This window comes from Pleurodeles waltl, chromosome 11 (assembly GCF_031143425.1).
Source record: "Pleurodeles waltl isolate 20211129_DDA chromosome 11, aPleWal1.hap1.20221129, whole genome shotgun sequence".
In the NCBI taxonomy this organism is placed as follows: Eukaryota; Metazoa; Chordata; class Amphibia; order Caudata; family Salamandridae; genus Pleurodeles; species Pleurodeles waltl.
Genome location: NC_090450.1, coordinates 881,580,377 through 881,598,744, shown reverse-complemented (window position 1 = coordinate 881,598,744; position 18,368 = coordinate 881,580,377). Strand labels below are relative to the sequence as shown.

Below are 18,368 nucleotides of genomic sequence, written 5' to 3'. Positions count from 1 at the left end.
AGATGTGGAGTTTGGGATCTCTGAACTGACAATTTAAAAGTACATCTTTAGGTAAAGTTGGTTTTTCGATTGACTGTTTGAAAATGCCACTTTTAGAAAGTGGGCATTTTCTTGCTTAAACCATTCTGTGCCTCTGCCTGCTTGTGTATTCCATGTCTGGGTCAGACTGACATTTGGGCTGTTGTGAATTCCCTCTAGACAGAGACACAAAAGGAGCTGGGGTGTAGCCTGCATATCCTGATGAGTCTCCTGGGCTAGGGTGCAGAGGGAGGAGCTGACACTTACACCTGAAAGGGCTGTGCCTGTTCTCACACAATGCAGTCTCCGACCCACTTGAGTGTGTCTGGGGTCAGACCTGGGAAATGTGGGATCTTGTGAACAACAGAGACTTTCCTTTGAAATTTGCCTACTTCAAAGGCAGAAATGAGTATAAGTAGTGGACCCAAAACCCCAGACTTTTAGAACACTTCTGGGTCAAGAGGAACCTCTGCCAAGAAGAAGAGCTGAAGAGCTGGAGGAGGAGTACTGCACCTTCGCTGTGTGTGCTTTGCTGGTTTGGCCTGCAGTTGCTGCTTCTACTTTAAAAAGGGCAAAGGCTGGTCTATGTTGTGTATCCTGCTTGTGAAGTTTCTCCAAGGGCTTGGAGTAGAGCTTGCCTCCTGTTGGAAGTCTCAGGGATATCAAAGACTTCAGCTTTGTTTGCCTACAACACTGGGAACTGTGTTTTTTGTGCTACAACAGAAGAAGAACCACTGAGATGCCATCAACAACGCCGCTGACTGCACCAGGACTTGACAACGCCACATGGAGCCAGGCCCCACTTCGAACCACAACCCTGATCTCACTGATGATGCCACCTGACGCTGTCTCTGAGCCGCTGCTTGCACCATGACCTGTGGGCCCCGCACTCCGCATCGCCTTGCTCACACCGCAGCCTTGGCATCCCCACCGACACCTCTCCACGCTGACACAGACGCTGCTGCCTGCACCGTGGCCTGGAACACCGCTTGTGAGGTACACAAGGCACCGTCCCATCCCACATCACAGACCCAGTCCACCGATGCCATCGACTCCAGTGTTGTCAACAGACACCCCTGTCTGCACCACAAACTGTGGGCATCTCACGGAGCCCACCCCGCACCGCAGCCTTGGTCCTACCGACGACAGCACTTCAGCGACAATGATGCCACTGCTTGCACCATGACCTGGAGACACCACCCACCCCGCTTCACACCGCAGCCCTGGTCTCACAAACATCGCAGGATGCCGTCCCCGAGCCACTGCCTGCACCGAGACCTGTGGGCACCGCACATCGCATCGTCCCACTTCGCACCGCAGCCCCAACGCCATCCACGCCAGAGCTCCTGACTTCGTCATCAGCCTGGAGTTCAATCTGCAATGCGTGTGACTTCAAGGGCCCAACGACACCACCCGGCCTCCGGAACTGACCCCTGCGACGCCACACTCCAGATCTGATCATGACGTCCTACATTTCCAAGGTACAGTTTGCGGGTCGTCCTGACATCGTAGCTGGCCCGCAACGCAGCAGTCAGCCTGAACTGTTGGATTTGTTGTTCATGGCACCGTGATAAACCCAGACAGAGCTATTGACTTCAAAGAACTGTATTTTTAAGTTAATTCTTGCAAAATTCAAATCTTTATTATTGTATGTTGAATTTTTCTACTTTTGGTCTTGTTTTATACAGATAAATATTGGCTATTTTTCTAAAACTGGTGTGGTGTCCTTTTGTAGTGTTTTCACTGTATTACTGTATGTTATGTGCAAATGCTATACACATTGCTTCTGAGATAAGCCTGACTGCTCTTGCTAAGCTACCAAGGGGGTGAGCAGGGGTTATCTAAGCTGGGTATCTCCCTTATCATGACGAGAGTGAGGGTCCCTACTTGGATAGGGTGCAAACCGACTGCCAACTAGAGACCCCGTGTAGGAAAGTACCCTCTTTCCTGGCATGGTTATCCCCAATTTCTGCCTGTTGTCAGTGTGTTTGGCTGTGTTCACTGGGATCCTGCTAACCAGCACCCAGTGATTATGCTCTCTCCCTTCTAACTTGGTAACTTTGTTACTTACTTCCCACATTTGGCATACTGGTGCCCCCATGTAAGTCCCTAGTATATGGTACCCACATACCGAGGCATTAGGGTACCAGGGGATCACCATGGGATGCAGCATTTATTATGCCACCCATGGGGAATCCATGCAAAGTGTTCTGCAGGCCTGCCATTGCAGCTTGCGTGAAAGGTTGCAGGCACCCTTTTTCACCACAGGTCATTGCAACAGGTCACTGTAAGTCACCCCTATGGCAGGCCCTCCTAGCCCAGAGGGAAGGGTGCAAGTACCTGTGTGTGAGGACACCCCTGCACTAGCAGAGGTGCCCCCACGAACTCCAGTTCCATTTTCCTGGACTTTGTGAGTGCGGGGACGCCATTTTATGCGTGTACTGGACATAGGTCCCTACCTATGTCCAGCTACATAATGGTAACTCTGAACCTCGGTATGTTTGGTATCAAACATGTCAGAATCATACCCCAATACTGTTGCCTCCTGATAGTTGGCCACCTGGCTAGGTGACAAACCCCTCCTTTCAGAGCTATTTAGGGTCTCTGTCTTGGGTGGGTCCTCAGATTCGGCTTGCAAGACAGCTAGCCAAAATACAGTGAAAATTTAGTTTTTTTCAAAAAAATGGGGAAAAGTGGCTGCAGAAGAAGGCTTGTGGTTTTTCCCCTGAAAATGGCATCAACAAAGGGTTTGCTGTGCTAAACTCATCAGCTTCCCAGCTTTCAGGAACAGGCAGACTTGAATCAGAAAACCCAATTTTTCAACACAAATTTGGCATTTTACTGGGACATACCCCATTTTTACAATTTATTGTGCTTTCAGCCTCCTTCCAGTCAGTGACAGAAATGGGCATGAAACCAATGCTGGATCCCAGAAACCTAATCAGTTCTGAGAAGTAGACAAAATTCTGAATTCAGCAAGGGGTCATTTGTGTAGATCCTACAAAGATTTCCTACAGAAAATAACAACTGAAAAAGAAAAATATTGAAATTGAGGTGAAAAAAACATAAATTTTTCTCTACGTTTTACTCTGTAACTTTTTCCTCCAATGTCAGATTATCGAAAGCAATATACTGTTACGTCTGCTGGACTCCTCTGGTTGCAGGGATATATAGGGCTTGTAGGTTCATCAAGAACCCTAGGTACCCAGAGCCAATAAATGAGCTGCACCCTGCAGTGCGTTTTCATTCTATACCGGGTATACAGCAATTCATTTGCTGAAATATAAAGAGTACAAAATAGCTATCAAGAAAACCTTTGTATTTCCAAAAAGGGCACAAGATAAGGTGTTGAGGAGCAGTGGTTATTTGCACATCTCTGAATTCCGGGGTGACCATACTAACATGTGAATTACAGGGCATTTCTCAAATAGATGTCTTTTTTACACACTCTCCTATATTTGGAAGGAAAAAATGTAGAGAAAGACAAGGGGCAATAACACTTGTTTTGCTAATCTATGTTCCCCCAAGTCTCCCGATAAAAATGATACCTTACTTGTGTGGGTAGGCCTAGCGCCCGCGACAGGAAACACCCCAAAACGCAACGTGGACACATCCCATTTTTTTTAAAGAAAACAGAGGTGTTTTCTGCAAAGTGCCTACCTGTAGATTGTGGCCTCTAGCTCAGCCGGCACCTAGGGAAACCTACCAAACCTGTGCATTTTTTAAAACTAGAGACCTAGGGGAATCCAAGATGGGGTGACTTGTGGGGCTCTTACTAGGTTCTGTTACCCAGAATCCTTTGCAAACCTCAAAATTTGGCTAAAAAAACACATTTTCCTCACATTTCGGTGACAGAAAGTTCTGGAATCTGAGAGGAGCCACAAATTTCCTTCCACCCAGCGTTCCCCCAAGTCTCCCGATAAAAATGATACCTCACTTGTGTGGGTAGGCCTAGCGCCCGCGACAGAAAATGCCCCAAAACGCAACGTGGACGCATCCCATTTTTTGAAAGAAAACAGAGGTGTTTTTTGCAAAGTGCCTACCTGTAGATTGTGGCCTCTAGCTCAGCCGGCACCTAGGGAAACCTACCAAACCTGTGCATTTTTGAAAACTAGAGACCTAGGGGAATCCAAGATGGGGTGACTTGTGGGGCTCTGACCAGGTTCTGTTACCCAGAATCCTTTGCAAACCTCAAAATTTGGCTAAAAAAACACATGTTCCTCACATTTCTGTGGCAGAGAGTTCTGGAATCTGAGAGGAGGCACAAATGTCCTTCCACCCAGCGTTCCCCCAAGTCTCCCGATAAAAATGATACCTCACTTGTGTGGGTAGGCCTAGCGCCCGCGACAGGAAATGCCCCAAAATGCAACATGGACACATCCCATTTTTTGAAAGAAAACAGAGGTGTTTTTTGCAAAGTGCCTACCTGTAGATTTTGGCCTCTAGCTCAGCCGGCACCTAGGGAAACCTACCAAACCTGTGCATTTTTTAAAACTAGAGACCTAGGGGAATCCAAGATGGGGTGACTTGTGGGGCTCTGACCAGGTTCTGTTACCCAGAATCCTTTGCAAACCTCCAAATTTGGCTAAAAAAACACATGTTCCTCACATTTCTGTGGCAGAAAGTTCTGGAATCTGAGAGGAGGCACAAATTTCCTTCCACCCAGCGTTCCCCCAAGTCTCCCGATAAAAATGATACCTCACTTGTGTGGGTAGGCCTAGCGCCCGCGACAGGAAATGCCCCAAAACGCAACGTGGACACATCCCATTTTTTGAAAGAAAACAGAGCTGTTTTTTGCAAAGTGCCTACCTGTTGATTTTGGCCTCTAGCTCAGCCGGCACCTAGGGAAACCTACCAAACCTGTGCAGTTTTGAAAACTAGAGACCTAGGGGAATCCAAGATGGGGTGACTTGTGGGGCTCTGACCAGGTTCTGTTACCCAGAATCCTTTGCAAACCTCATAATTTGGCTAAAAAAACACATGTTCCTCACATTTCTGTGGCAGAAAGTTCTGGAATCTGAGAGGAGCCACAAATGTCCTTCCACCCAGCGGTCCCCCAAGTCTCCCGATAAAAATGATACCTCACTTGTGTGGTTAGGCCTAGCGCCCGCGACAGGAAAGCCCCAAAACGCAACGTGGACACATCCCATTTTTTTAAAGAAATCAGAGATGTTTTTTGCAAAGTGCCTACCTATAGATTTTGGCCTCTAGCTCAGCCGGCACATAGGGAAACCTACCAAACCTGTGCATTTTTTAAAACTAGAGACCTAGGGGAATCCAAGATGGGGTGACTTGTGGGGCTCTGACCAGGTTCTGTTACCCAGAATCCTTTGCAAACCTCAAAATTTGGCTAAAAAAACACATGTTTCTCACATTTCTGAGGCAGAAAGTTATGGAATCTGAGAGGAGGCATAAATCTCCTTCCACCCAGCGTTCCCCCAAGTCTCCCGATAAAAATGATACCTCACTTGTCTGGGTAGGCCTAGCGCCCGCGACAGGAAATGCCCCATAGCACAACGTGGACACATCCCATTTTTTGCCAGAAAACAGAGCTGTTTTTTGCAAAGTGCCTACCTGTAGATTTTGGCCTCTAGCTCAGCCGGCACATAGGGAAACTTACCAAACCTGTGCATTTCTGAAAACTAGAGACCTAGGGGAATCCAAGATGGGGTGACTTGTGGGGCTCTGACCAGGTTCTGTTACCCAGAATCCTTTGCAAACCTCAAAATTTGGCTAAAAAAACACATGTTCCTCACATTTCTGTGCCAGAAAGTTCTGGAATCTGAGAGGAGGCTCAAATTCCCTTCAACCCAGCATTCCCCCAAGTCTCCCGATAAAAATGATACCTCACTTGTGTGGGTAGGCCTAGCGCCCACGAAAGGAAATGGCCCAAAACACAACGTGGACACAACATATTTTTTCACAGAAAACAGAGGTGTTTTTTGCAAAGTGCCTACCTGTGGATTTTGGCCTCTAGCTCAGCCGGCCCCTAATAATAGGCCGATCTGCCCCCAGGGGGGGCCGAAATGGCCTAAAATAAATTTGCCCCCCCCAACCCCCATCCCCCCCCCCCCGGGAGCGACCCTTGCCTACGGGGTCGCTCCTCCTGCGTGACATTGGCGCCAAAAAACAAATCCCCAGTGCCTAGTGGTTTCTGCCCCCTTGGGGGCAGATTGACCTAAAATCGGCCAATCTGCCCCCAACGGGGGCAGAAATGATCTAAATACAATTTGCCCCCCAGGGGAGCGACCCTTGCCTAATGGGTCGCTCCCCACCTCTAAAAAAAAAAAACAAACACAAAAAAAAGAATTGCCCTGCCGCCTAATAATAGGCCGATCTGCCCCCAGGGGGGGGCAGAAATGGCCTAAAATAATTTCCCCCCCTCCCCACCCCGCCAGGGAGCGACCCTTGCCTAAGGGGTCGCTCCCCTTGCGTGAAATTCACGCAAAGAAAAAAAACTCCCTGGTGTCTAGTGGTTTCTGCCCCCCATCAAAATAGGCCAATCTGCCCCCAAGGGGGGCAGAAATGGCCTAAATATAATTTGCCCCCTAGGGGAGTGACCCTTGCCTAAGGGGTCGCTCCCCACCTAAAAAAAAAAAAACATTAAAAAAAAAAAAAAAAAAAAGATCCCTGGTGCCTAGAGGTTTCTGCCCCCGGGGGGGGCAGAAAAGGCCTTCCCGAAAAATGCCCCCTCCTGGGAGCGACCCTTGCCCAAGGGGTCGCTCCCTTTTGTCACTTTCTTCAAAAAAATGTTTGCAAGCAATCGGCATTTGAAACCCTGGGAGAGACTTCAAAGGGAAGGAAATACATTTCCTTCCCTTTGAAGCCCCTCCGGGCCTCCCCCACGTGATTGAAAGAGAGCTTCCAGCGCGATGGGGGAGGTCCCTGTGACAAATCAGCGCGCGCTCGCGCGCTGACGTCACAGGGTGGGTGGGGGGGGTCGGGGGTGGAAGGGGAAGGTCTTCCCCTTCCATCACCGCCTTGGGGGTGGGGAGGGGGGTGCACAGGGGGGGCGCGCTAGCGCTCCCCCAAGTTCCCGTGCTTTGGACGAGGTGACCTCGTCCAAGACACACGGGAACTGTAGCCTTGGACGAGGTCACCTCGTCCAAGGCACAGAAGGGGTTAAAGGTACCTCCTGTGTGAGCTAAAGGGACACAACAAGCTTCAGAGGCTTCCCTGTATCTGTCTAGCTGACCGGCTGCAACTGGAACTTCCTGGACCTGCCTGAGCTATGCTGCTGGCCGCTGCTGGAGTGAGTCCTGATCCCCAACAGGAAACCTCTAGGTCCTGACCCTTGGCTGGCATTAGAGAGAACTCCTCCTTGCCTGACTGAAGCATCCATCAAATCCTATGAAAAGTGACACGAAGCCCTGCAAAGCCTTGCTGCACAGCATCAGAACCGATGTCAAGTGACACAAAGCCTCGACACACAGCTGAGAGCTTCATCAGAACCAACATGAGCAACGCAAAGCCCCGCAAAACTACACCGCAAAGCTGAAAGCTTCAACAGAACTGACACTGAGCAATGCAAACCCCATCAACCCTTGCTGCACAGCTGAGAGCTTCATCAGGACTAATGCAGAGCAATATGAAGCCTCACAAAGCAATGCCGTACAGACATCACACCAAGGAAATACGGCACAACTCCCAAAGAACTAAACTAGGTTTTGTGCCCGGCCTGCGCTCCATCACGGTTGGCTCCCGGCTGCCTGAGCTGAACTTTGCTGGGCTGAAGAGGCAACAGCTCCTATGGGCGTGACCTTCTCTGCTCAGCAAAGGTGTCTCTAGGCCCTCCCCCTCGGTGATGAGAGGAAGCGTCACCCATTAACTCCAACCTGGGCGCTTCAGGTTTAAGCCCTGAAGCGCCCAGGGCGAGTGTCAATCAGTGACACCTCGTCACAGAGTGGGGTGGGGTCAGAAGTCTCACTGACCCCATCCCACTCTATGACGAAGTTGGGATTGCTGCCTTCCCTCACTGGCTAACCTAAGGTCAGCCAGTGAGGGAAGGGAGAAGTCCCAACCCTCCTGGGACCTCTGAGGTACAGCTGAATGTAAGTGTGCGTGTTTTTAAAATGAATGTTTGGTGTGTGTGTGTATGTTTGCAGTATTTGATAACGAGTGCTGTGAATGGATGTGTATGTGCGTGCGTGTGTGCGTGCGTTCATGTGTGTGTGAATGAGTGTGAGTGTGCATGTGTGTCCCATCCCCCTCCCTCCTATATTCACCGGCTTGCCACTGAGTTTGAGCTATCTGCTTCTTAGCACTATTTTTACTTACACATTTAATTTTCATTATCTTCTGTTTTACTGATTAGACTTTTGTTTTTCTGGTGTCCTTTTATTCTACTTTCCACATCGGTTTAGGATTTTTATTGTGTTGCGTTTTCACTTTATTACTGGTTGTGTGCAACATAAATACTTTACACATTGCCTCTAAGTTAAGACTGACTGTTTTTGTTCCAAGCTACCAGAAATTTAAGCACACGTTAACTTAGTGACTTTTGTTGTTCACCCTGACAGGGATTGTGGTTATTGCCTGAGTGGGGCTCCCACTCCCCTCAACCAATAACCCAGTTTCTTGCACACACTCAAGGCCTAATTTGCAGGCCTAGATCGCAACATATACAAAATTAAAAGAAGTTTTTTTTTAAGTGCCTGACAGGGCAAGAAAGTGAGAGCGATAACTGCTGTTACGATTTTGAGTTATCTTATTGGGTACTTTCATCTAATATTGGAGTCCGAAGGCTGCAGATTCTGTTGCTGCTGGGTTTCCCACTGTACTTGGGCACGTCAATACCAACTAGACCTTCTCTCTGACGCCATGCCATCATTTTTGGTACGCAGGGGACTACAACCACTGTGAGTCAAAGCTAAAAACACTAAACTCCAACACTAAGACACGGCAATTGTTCATCCTTCTTTGAACCTAGAGACATCCAAAGACATATTGATGAAATACAAGGCAACATTGGTGAGAAAAAAAGAAAAATCCCTCACACTAAGCTGTTGTACACCACCTACTGAAGAATGAACTAATACGATGTGAAAAGACGAATCCTGACACACATTCTAAATGTCGAAAAAATACAATATCATGTGAAACAAAAAATAATGCATTTACTTTGATAGTCATGAAAGTGTTTGTTGTGCAAGTAATTGTGTGCAGAACGAATATTTTCTGGTACACAAGGTAAGCTAATGTAAATTAGTCAAGGTAGGTTGATTACATGAAAACCAATGATATCAGCCAGATCTTGTGAGATTATATATTTCATTTTCTACAGTGAAGTATAAGTATTCCAATATCCTTTGCTTTTGCGCACTAAATTCATTATACTTACCACAGAAAAGCACACTATTCCCCGTCAGCCCCACTGCCCTCCCATGCAGGCAGTGGACTGTGCTTTGGGCTAACCCTTAGCATCAGTCTCTTGTCTTCTATTTTTCTTTCCCTCTCCCTTATTTTTACACCACCACTGGTTGAAGCTTTGGAAAAAGCTCTGCGGGTTACAAATTATTTATTCATGCTAACGTAGCAACTGTCGTGTCTTTGCATGCCCAATATATGAATTACAGATCTTAACTTAATCACTCTGGGTTTTTCTGCAACATCAGTGCGTCAGATGCATCACAAAGTGACATAACATGAAACAAGCACTGGCAATACCAATAGGTCTGGTTTACACCTGAAAGTGACATTGAGTTTTGGTACTCAATAATTCATTAAATAAATATTCACTCCGTCAGACATTCCTTGCATTCATAAATCCAGTCATCCACCCTCTGACTCATTTGTGCATTCTCTCACTTACCGATCCACAATAAAACAGACACACAAACTCACACAAGTATATGGAACATAGATTAAACAAATAAAACAGAAAAATGAAAATATGCCATCATCTAAGCTTGGCATTCATAGGATTTCAATACAAAAATAAAATAAACATACCAATGGGTAGCACTCTAGCGATGCTATTGTACATACTATATAATTATTTTTAAAGTTCCAACATATCTGCATTTTAAAAGCAATGTGTTAGTCAGCTTGGAGCAGTAAAAACAATGATATACTATGCTCCATACCATTCCAAGATAGTTGCTCAGTAAAACCTACACTACTCAGGCATCTTCAAATGCTAAACAGTATAGGTTATCACTAACGCCCATAGTGTATCACTGTTCTACTGAGTCATGTTGGCCAACATAATGCTTCTAAACATGGTGCTCATCTTGAAACACTAAAACAATTATACACTTTGGAAAATACCATCTCAATATGCCTGCCCAGGTTAAAAATGGTGTATGGAGCAAACTACATTTGAAGTGGTCAGCAAGTGAGTGGCCTAGTAGGACTGTCTGGGGACACTCTGAAAAAATTAGAGAAGAAAAGTAGATGCATAAAAGTACAAAATTAAAATGAAAGGATTGTCCATCACGCCAGACACTAAGGCACACTCATTTTCAGACGGATGTGTACATATGATCAGGTAAACTGCTGTTCCTCACAGGGCAATAAAGCCAGTGGTAGAAACGGTTAACTCATTGCCACATGCCGTATGCTGTCACTGAGGACAGCAGAATGCGTAGGGTACTTGATTAGACAGGAGAGGGCTGACCTAACGAGCCTCTATGTATTTATAAGTAGGTAGCCTTTTTAATCTTTATTAAAATGGCTTGGCAGGCAACTACACCTGTCAGGCCCTCCTAAGGTGGTTTAGCAACAATTATCCCAGTGCACATCTTGTTCCCTGAGTGATTGTCAAAAAATGCAACTAACACCAAAATCCTTGCTTACTACAGTAACCTGTTACACAATGCCTGTGTAAAGACATTAGCACGGTGTGATATCAATCAACCCTGAAAAGAATATGATTTGAACATGATTTTCACAATAAATAAGGTAAGCCTTTTGCCTTTTTTTATAATTCTTCATTATAAACAGGTCAGTCTATGACATCTGACATAACCTTTCCTAATGTACCAATCAGGCCTGCACCATTTATCACTGGCTTGTCACCATAACAAGATCAAGCCTACTATACTGAGTACAGTCATTCCTACGAGGTAACCATCAAATATACAATCATAACGTTAGGAATATGTAAAACAATTAGATTGTCAAAACAAAATATAGCCCCTCTTAAGATGGTCTAACACGGATGTTTACAATGTAAATCTTCTACCGCCAGAGTTTTGTCAGAAAGGTAAGAAACACCAGACCACTGGTCAATTACAGCAATATATACCTGTCGACAGGCTTTAACACAGTGTAATAATAATCCACCAGTAAAGGCCTATTCGCTTTAATATACATTTTTAACAATGAATAGGCCAGGCCTACTGACTTTGGCATAACCTTTCATAATAAACAGATCAGAACTATGACATTGGACATAACTTTTGCCAATGAACAGATCAAGCCTATAGCCTTTATCATTAACTTGTTATGTTAAATAACTCAGGACTACTCTATTGAGCACAATCTTTGTCACAAAACACCCATCAGCAAACATTCATAAAATTACAAATGTGTACAAAATTAGAGCTCACAAAACAGTATACAACTACCCTACAACAGAATAGCAGGGACTCTCAAAGCATAAATCTAACCCCCAGGGTTTGTCCTAAGGGCTAACCAATCACAAATGCCTAGTTTACCATGGTAATATCTCAGATTCCATGTAACAGAATACCTGTCTACACTACAATCTTTATCTAAATGTATTGAAGTCCTCTTTGAAAGGCCTATTAGCATTAACACATGGTTTTCACAAGTAATTCTGACCTGCTGTCTGTCATAGCTTTTCATTATAAACAAAATCACCAATCATGTCTATAACCTTTTACGTTGGCTTTTCACCATCACTGGCTCTAGCCTACTATATCAAGCATAAGCTTTTTCACAAGGCAGCCAGACACCAGACAAACAATCATCAAAATTACAAATATGTATAAAATTACAGTAGGCAAAACAATATACAACTCCTCCAACATAGGTCTAACAAGGACATCACAGTGAAAATTGTGTACCACAATGGTTTATTTAAGGAGGTAACCATCACTAAAACTCTTGCTTACTGAATTAATATGTGAGATTCCATGTAACAAAATACCAGTCTAAAGCCTTCAACACAGAGCAACATCTATCCATCCTTAAACATGTATTGGCGTTAATAAATGCATTTCACAATAGGTAAGTCGGAAAAACTACCTTTGTCATAACTTTTCATAATAAACAGCTCAGTCCTATGCCATCTGGCATAATGTTTCCCAATGAACCAATTAAGCCTACATAGCTATCGTCACTGGCTTGTTGTCATAACCAACTGAGGCTCCCTGTAAAGCACATCAGCTGGCAAAAAACAGGTAGTCATTAAAGTACAAATATAGACAAACTTACAGTTGGAAAAACAATATACAACTGCTCTAAAAAGGGTTTTACAAAAACTATCACATTGCATATCCTCAACTCAATGTTTGTCAAAGGGAACACCCAACACTAAAATCCCTTGTTATACGGTTCCTATGTAGTTAGTAGTACTGTGTATGTAAACAACAAGAACTCCAGAATTTGGAAACTTAGTCTAACGATATATCGGTAATTGTTGGTTTCTCTCAGCTAGCTCACAGTGCTACATCCAAACGCCCAAAATGACCAGGATAATAGATTCTCTCTGCAACTTCAAACATGACACTCTGATTCCAAAGGAATCTGTAAAAACAGATCTACCCTTTCGTTTGGTTACACTTGTATGCCCTAGGTTAACACAAGAAAAATATGAAAATGTATTTTCAAAACATTTATTGAAATTATTGTATTCTTAGATAGAACACATGAATTGCAATTACTAGAAAAATGAGACGTATTACTGTAATCGGCATTGGTAGAATGGTAAACAATATAAACCACGTTAATTGTTACTAATGTTGGCTAACACCTATCTGTATGTAATACTATACTGAAGAGAGCATAGTGGGTGTACCCTTCTGCCAAGTCAGTTTGGATAGTAAAACCACCACACCTTGGTCTTAGGTATCAGGAGGCAGGTCTAAGTGCACAGGCCTTCTTCCTTGACAGGATGGAGGTTGGAGTCAGCAGGGCTGCATCTCAGTTACAGTTCACAGCGATTCCGTGAACAGCGGGTATGAATTGCTTGCCTCAACAACTGTAGCACAGATGCTGTTTATATAATAAAGCTCCCTCCGTATCACACTGTGACAGAGGTCCAGAACAGCCACTTTGGTTTGTCTTGCAAAAATGGGTGTCTCCTAAAGAGCAAAGAAAAGGAAAACAAAGGCATTGCGTACTGATTGTATGTCCCAGAACAGAATGTGCAGACTACAGGGCGACAATACATATTCGGAATAAATGTGTACACACCACATCCTTGTGTTAATAGGAAACTATGTGACAAAGTCACCATTAGAAAAAAAAGTCAAGTCAAAAACGTGAATCTAAAATGGAGACCTAATGTGGACCATGCAACACCCTGCCTAATACAGTCATCTGTGAGACTGAATATAAAAAATATCTGGCTACAGCCTTTAACATAATGTATTAACAATCCAGGATTAAAGACCTATTGCTGTTAGCAAATGATTTTCACAATGAATTGGTCAGACTTACTTTCTTTGTAATAACTTTATATAATAAACAGATCAAACCTACAGCATCTTACATACATTTTCACAAAGAACCAATCAGGCCTCTAACCTTTATCACTGACATTACACCACAACCAAATTAGATATAATGGATTTTGCATAAGCTTTCCCAGAAAGCAACCTCCAGGTACACAATCAGAAAATGTTAAATATGCACACAAGTACAGTTGTCAAAACAATATGCAATCCTTCCTAAAGGGGCATAACTGATTCTCAAAATACAAATCATCTACCCTGAGCAATTGTCATAGCAGAAAAGCAATAATGAATCCCTTGCCTGCTATGGTAATCGGTGAGAATGTCCGTAACAAAATATCTGTCTGCAAGATTTAACACAGAGTACGACAATCTGTACTCGAGGGAATAAGAATTTGGGCAGAACCAAAGCATCCCTCTCAGTAGTCATAACATTACAAATATGTACAAGCTTACAGTTAGCAACACAACATAGGTCCCTTCCTAAACTGGCATAACAACCATTCTCGAAGGGGATAAACCCTCTACCCCTCGGGTTTGTCACGGGGTAACCGATCCTAAAGCCCTAGCCTGGTATGGTAATCTCTGAAATATGCTGTAACAAAATACCAATCTACAAGCTTTAACACAGCGCAGTGCAATGGAAATCCAGCTTTACAGATTTACTGGCTTTTAACATATGATTTTAACAATAAATAAGTCAGGGCTACTGCCTTTGTCATCGCATTTCATGATACACATATCAGGCCTACAGCTGTGATCAATGTCATCATAACCAAATCAGTCCTGCAGTGTTTGTTATTCCTATGCTTTCCCACAAGGCAAAATGTGCAATACAAGCATTTTTTTTCAACAGAAGTGTACAACTTCTCTCCAATCAAAATCTGTGCTCAAACATATTAACATGTGGGCAGAGTCCATGCCCCACTCCCAGTAGCGCTTCTTAAAGGTATTTTTCGGTTGATCACATACAGTAGGTAGAGTGACAGATGCACTGTCAAGCCAGACCTAAAAATAAACTTGTGAACCTTCTTGATGCACTCGGTTATCTTCATTGTAGCTCCACTAAGGCGCAGCACTTCAATAATTGTCTGCTTTTTCAGGAATTCTCAAACTATTTCAGGGACGCTCCTACGAATTTATGACTGTCACTGATTTCCAGATGTACGTATACGCTTTTATATGTATCCCAACTGAAATGCACAAATGTACACTTTGTTTTTACTTTTTTGTTTCTTCTCTGGGACAATATTGTTCCCTCGCCGAGCAAACTGTTCACAATATCAAGTTAATGTATTCAGATGTTCCCTCCACATTGCCAACCTATAAACAGATTTATAACTTCCCTTGACAAGAGAGTGTCAAAAACCTTCAACATGTTTGAGGAAAAAAATGCCTATGTACAATTTACTTTTATTTTGTAAATTCAATGTAGCACGTTTCCTATATTTGACATATTACGTATTGTGCCTACGGTCATGAAAACGTATTTCTTTTATCCTAAATAACTATTTATAGTAATTAAAAAAGGCACGTTGAAAAGTTGTAAATATATATGTATATTTAACACAATCTCTCACATTGTCCGCAGATCCATTTGTGCTCGACTCTGCCCCAGCCCTACTGACCTGCATAGGTCTCATAATACACTGAATTCGTTCAACAGGCGTACTCTGTTTGATTCTGGCCTGAGCATCCGGAGACCCATTGTGTGTTGAAATGTTGTCTCCTTTTACAAACACACCAACGGCATATTTGAAACTGCCTGATCCCTAATGACTGGCATATATCCCATAATACCCAGGGACTTCAATAGTTTCCAACAGGCGTAGTTTGGCCGACTGCTTCAGTGCTTCTTGTCTTTCAAAAGCTCCCCCAAGTCCTGAAACCCTGGATTTCCATGCACAACTACGTGGGTCTGACTCCAGCCCCCTAGGCCACACTGCCTCCCGTTTCTTCTTTTCATCACAGAGCCCTTTCTGATTCTGCCCCGTCGCCACTGCTTTTCAGATGCGTAACATTTGCTTTGCACTTACCAATTCCCTACAGTAATTGGAAGAACATACCAACTTTTCTGACTCTGCCCAGCACTACGGTCTGACAGAAACCCCATAATGTCTTGAAGAACGTCAAGTTTCTTTCTGGCCTACTGCCTCTAGGTCACCGGTGACCATGCGAAGCTGACACCATGATCAGTTCTAACCATTCGTTCAATCTGACAATGAAAGGCTATCAAGACCGGAACCTTACCACCCTGGAAAACACACATAATATGGTGTTGCTTGGAATTTGTGTTCGGATTCTACAGAAATCCACTTATAAGAGAAGTTGGGAGACACCCTGCACTAAGTCAATGCAGCTTTTCGCAAACGAAGACGCGTATTCAGAGCAGACTGCATGTCTGTTGGGGGGATAAAGCAGCTAACTTGGCTGTGGCAACCTAAATCTGTTGAGAGGGTAGCATAGTTGTATTTTCTGAACACGACATACGATGAAACTTGATACATCATAGGAAAAGCAATACTTCACAAGAGACAACCTAGAAACACAACGCACAATCGTCATTTAAGGACCACTTCATTTGAATGGGACCTGTATCGCTTCTCAAGTCAGCAAAATATGGTGCATTACAATGTGTGGTACTTGAAAGTTGGGCTATTTCTCCAGTGTGCCAAATGCCCACTAATCCTGAGGTCAAAGTACTGTAAATCTGTCTACCCCAGAAACCTTGGAGCAAAACGGGAATGCTTCTCCTTCCTGTGTCCCTTAGGCCACCTGGGCACATTCCAAATGCAGGTGGCATCCTTCGACAGCATCAAAGCACAGGAGCTTCATCAGAGCAACCATCTAGGCAGCCTATGTGGAGGTTCTTGACCTAGCCTCCAGCTCTTTGTGGACTGAACCTTCTCTACCCGTGCGGCCCTCACTGAGCACCTGTTGAGATGAGGAGTCCTCAAACTTGTCTTTGCTCCTACTCCCTTTTCAGCTTTGGAAACAGGTAAATGTATCCGTTATAGAGAGGATGCATCAAATGTTTGGCTGCATAGACAGTCTGAGGAGTGGAGAGGGGGGCGTTTCATGACTCTCAGAAGATCTTCCTGGCCTGCATTAGTATCTCTGGAACAGTGTGCTACGACCCGCATATTGCACCTCCTTACGTCTCCTGCTTCATGCCCTCTCCTGCATTCTCTTCCCAAATCATCTCGTGCTCCCCCTTCCTAGTGCTGGACAGACGCCCAAGAACAGCTGCTCACAATGCACTGTTTCTCTTCCCTCTTTAGAGAAAACCACGAAATCCACAAGGCCCCTTCCTCATTGGGCTTGCATGACTGCCTTTCTTACTCTTAGCCCCTCATTTCCATCTCTCTCCATCTCTTTCCCATCACTTAGTATCTGTCCTTACTCCCTTCTTCCCTCTGTTACACAATAGTAATGTAAAGCACTGAGTAAATAAGCACTATATCATAACACACGCTCATTCTTATACAGAGAGATCCATATATAAGCAGATATAAGGGTGTGAGTTTATGCTAATAAATCTAAACATAGATAGATAGAGATAGATAGATAGATAGATCAATCAATCGATAGATAGATCAAAACACACAATTGTACACAAGTTTGTTGGCTGTGCAGGCATACATGCATGTATAGGCACCCTTAGCACACACAGACTTTTATGCACATGTGTAAATACGTTAAGCGTATAGGTGCACTGATAGGGGCACACCAGTGTGTGTGTGCCTCAGTGTTTATCTGAAAGGGCAACTCGGAAATACTGCATGCACATTGGCATAGATTAAGTGCTACCCTAGTTTTGATGACAAGAACACAAAAGCAGTCAGAAACGTCTTCTTGTAGCGCGATGCACACTACTCCACTACACGTTAGGATGGTGTGAAAAAACAATTCTGCATTTCACAGAGCGTCCCAAGCAAATAATGTTATGTGTTACAATTTACAGGTAAACTTCTGCTGGTTCAGCCACGTAAACATATTCATACGTAAAGTTTAGCACATTAAATATTGCCAAGGATGCCTCTGGAAGGTAGCTCGGCTGCAGCAATGCTGCAGAGCGTGCAAACACCCGGCTTAGGGTTCACAGGCAGCTCTTGAAGGAGTCTGCTGCTTTCCGTGGCCTCGGAAACATCCCACGAATCCGCTCGGGTAAAAACAGTTATTTTCAGAATACAGATGGAGTTTTGCGCCTGCTGGCTGTGGTGAGACTTACGGCAGATGCCTGAGTTGAAATAAATCATCCTCCATGGCCGTGCTGCTTCGGGTGCTCTCCGGCGCTCATCGCTGTTACATTGTACAGACTGCTCCGCACTCAGGCATTCAGGAGCTGTGGGCGCTGGACAGCTCCCAGCCTGAAATGAGCAGCAGATCCTGCACTCGGAAGCGAGTCACACACCCGCAGGCTGTCTTTTCTTTCAGTTCAGAAGTCAGTCCTCTTTTTATGTCCAAGATGGACCTGTTCGTTGTGCTCCTCTTCCTCTGTATGAACTCCTGCGACAGAAACCTTAAAATAGAACATAGTCCCGTTGCATGCGGCAAGAGCAAACTAGAAAAACTATTTTTAATTACAAAATGTTCCATAAAAATAGAATCCCACATAAGTTTCATTTACTACATTGATAATAGTAAACTGCATACAGAATATTTATTTTTTAATGTTTTCACATTGTCATCGTAAGTCAATGCACG

General features: G+C 44.3%; 1 protein-coding gene across 1 annotated transcript in view; it reads right to left on the bottom strand.

The window, feature by feature from the left end:
* Window positions 1–18,164, bottom strand: part of SVOP (SV2 related protein) — a 305,181-nt gene extending 287,017 nt beyond the window's left edge. The window contains exon 1 of the mRNA XM_069214772.1: window positions 17,893–18,164. Within this exon, the coding sequence (XP_069070873.1) occupies window positions 17,893–17,927 (35 nt within the window). The 5' untranslated portion in view covers window positions 17,928–18,164. The remainder of the gene's footprint in view (window positions 1–17,892) is intronic.
* Between the last annotated feature and the right edge of the window lie 204 nt (window positions 18,165–18,368).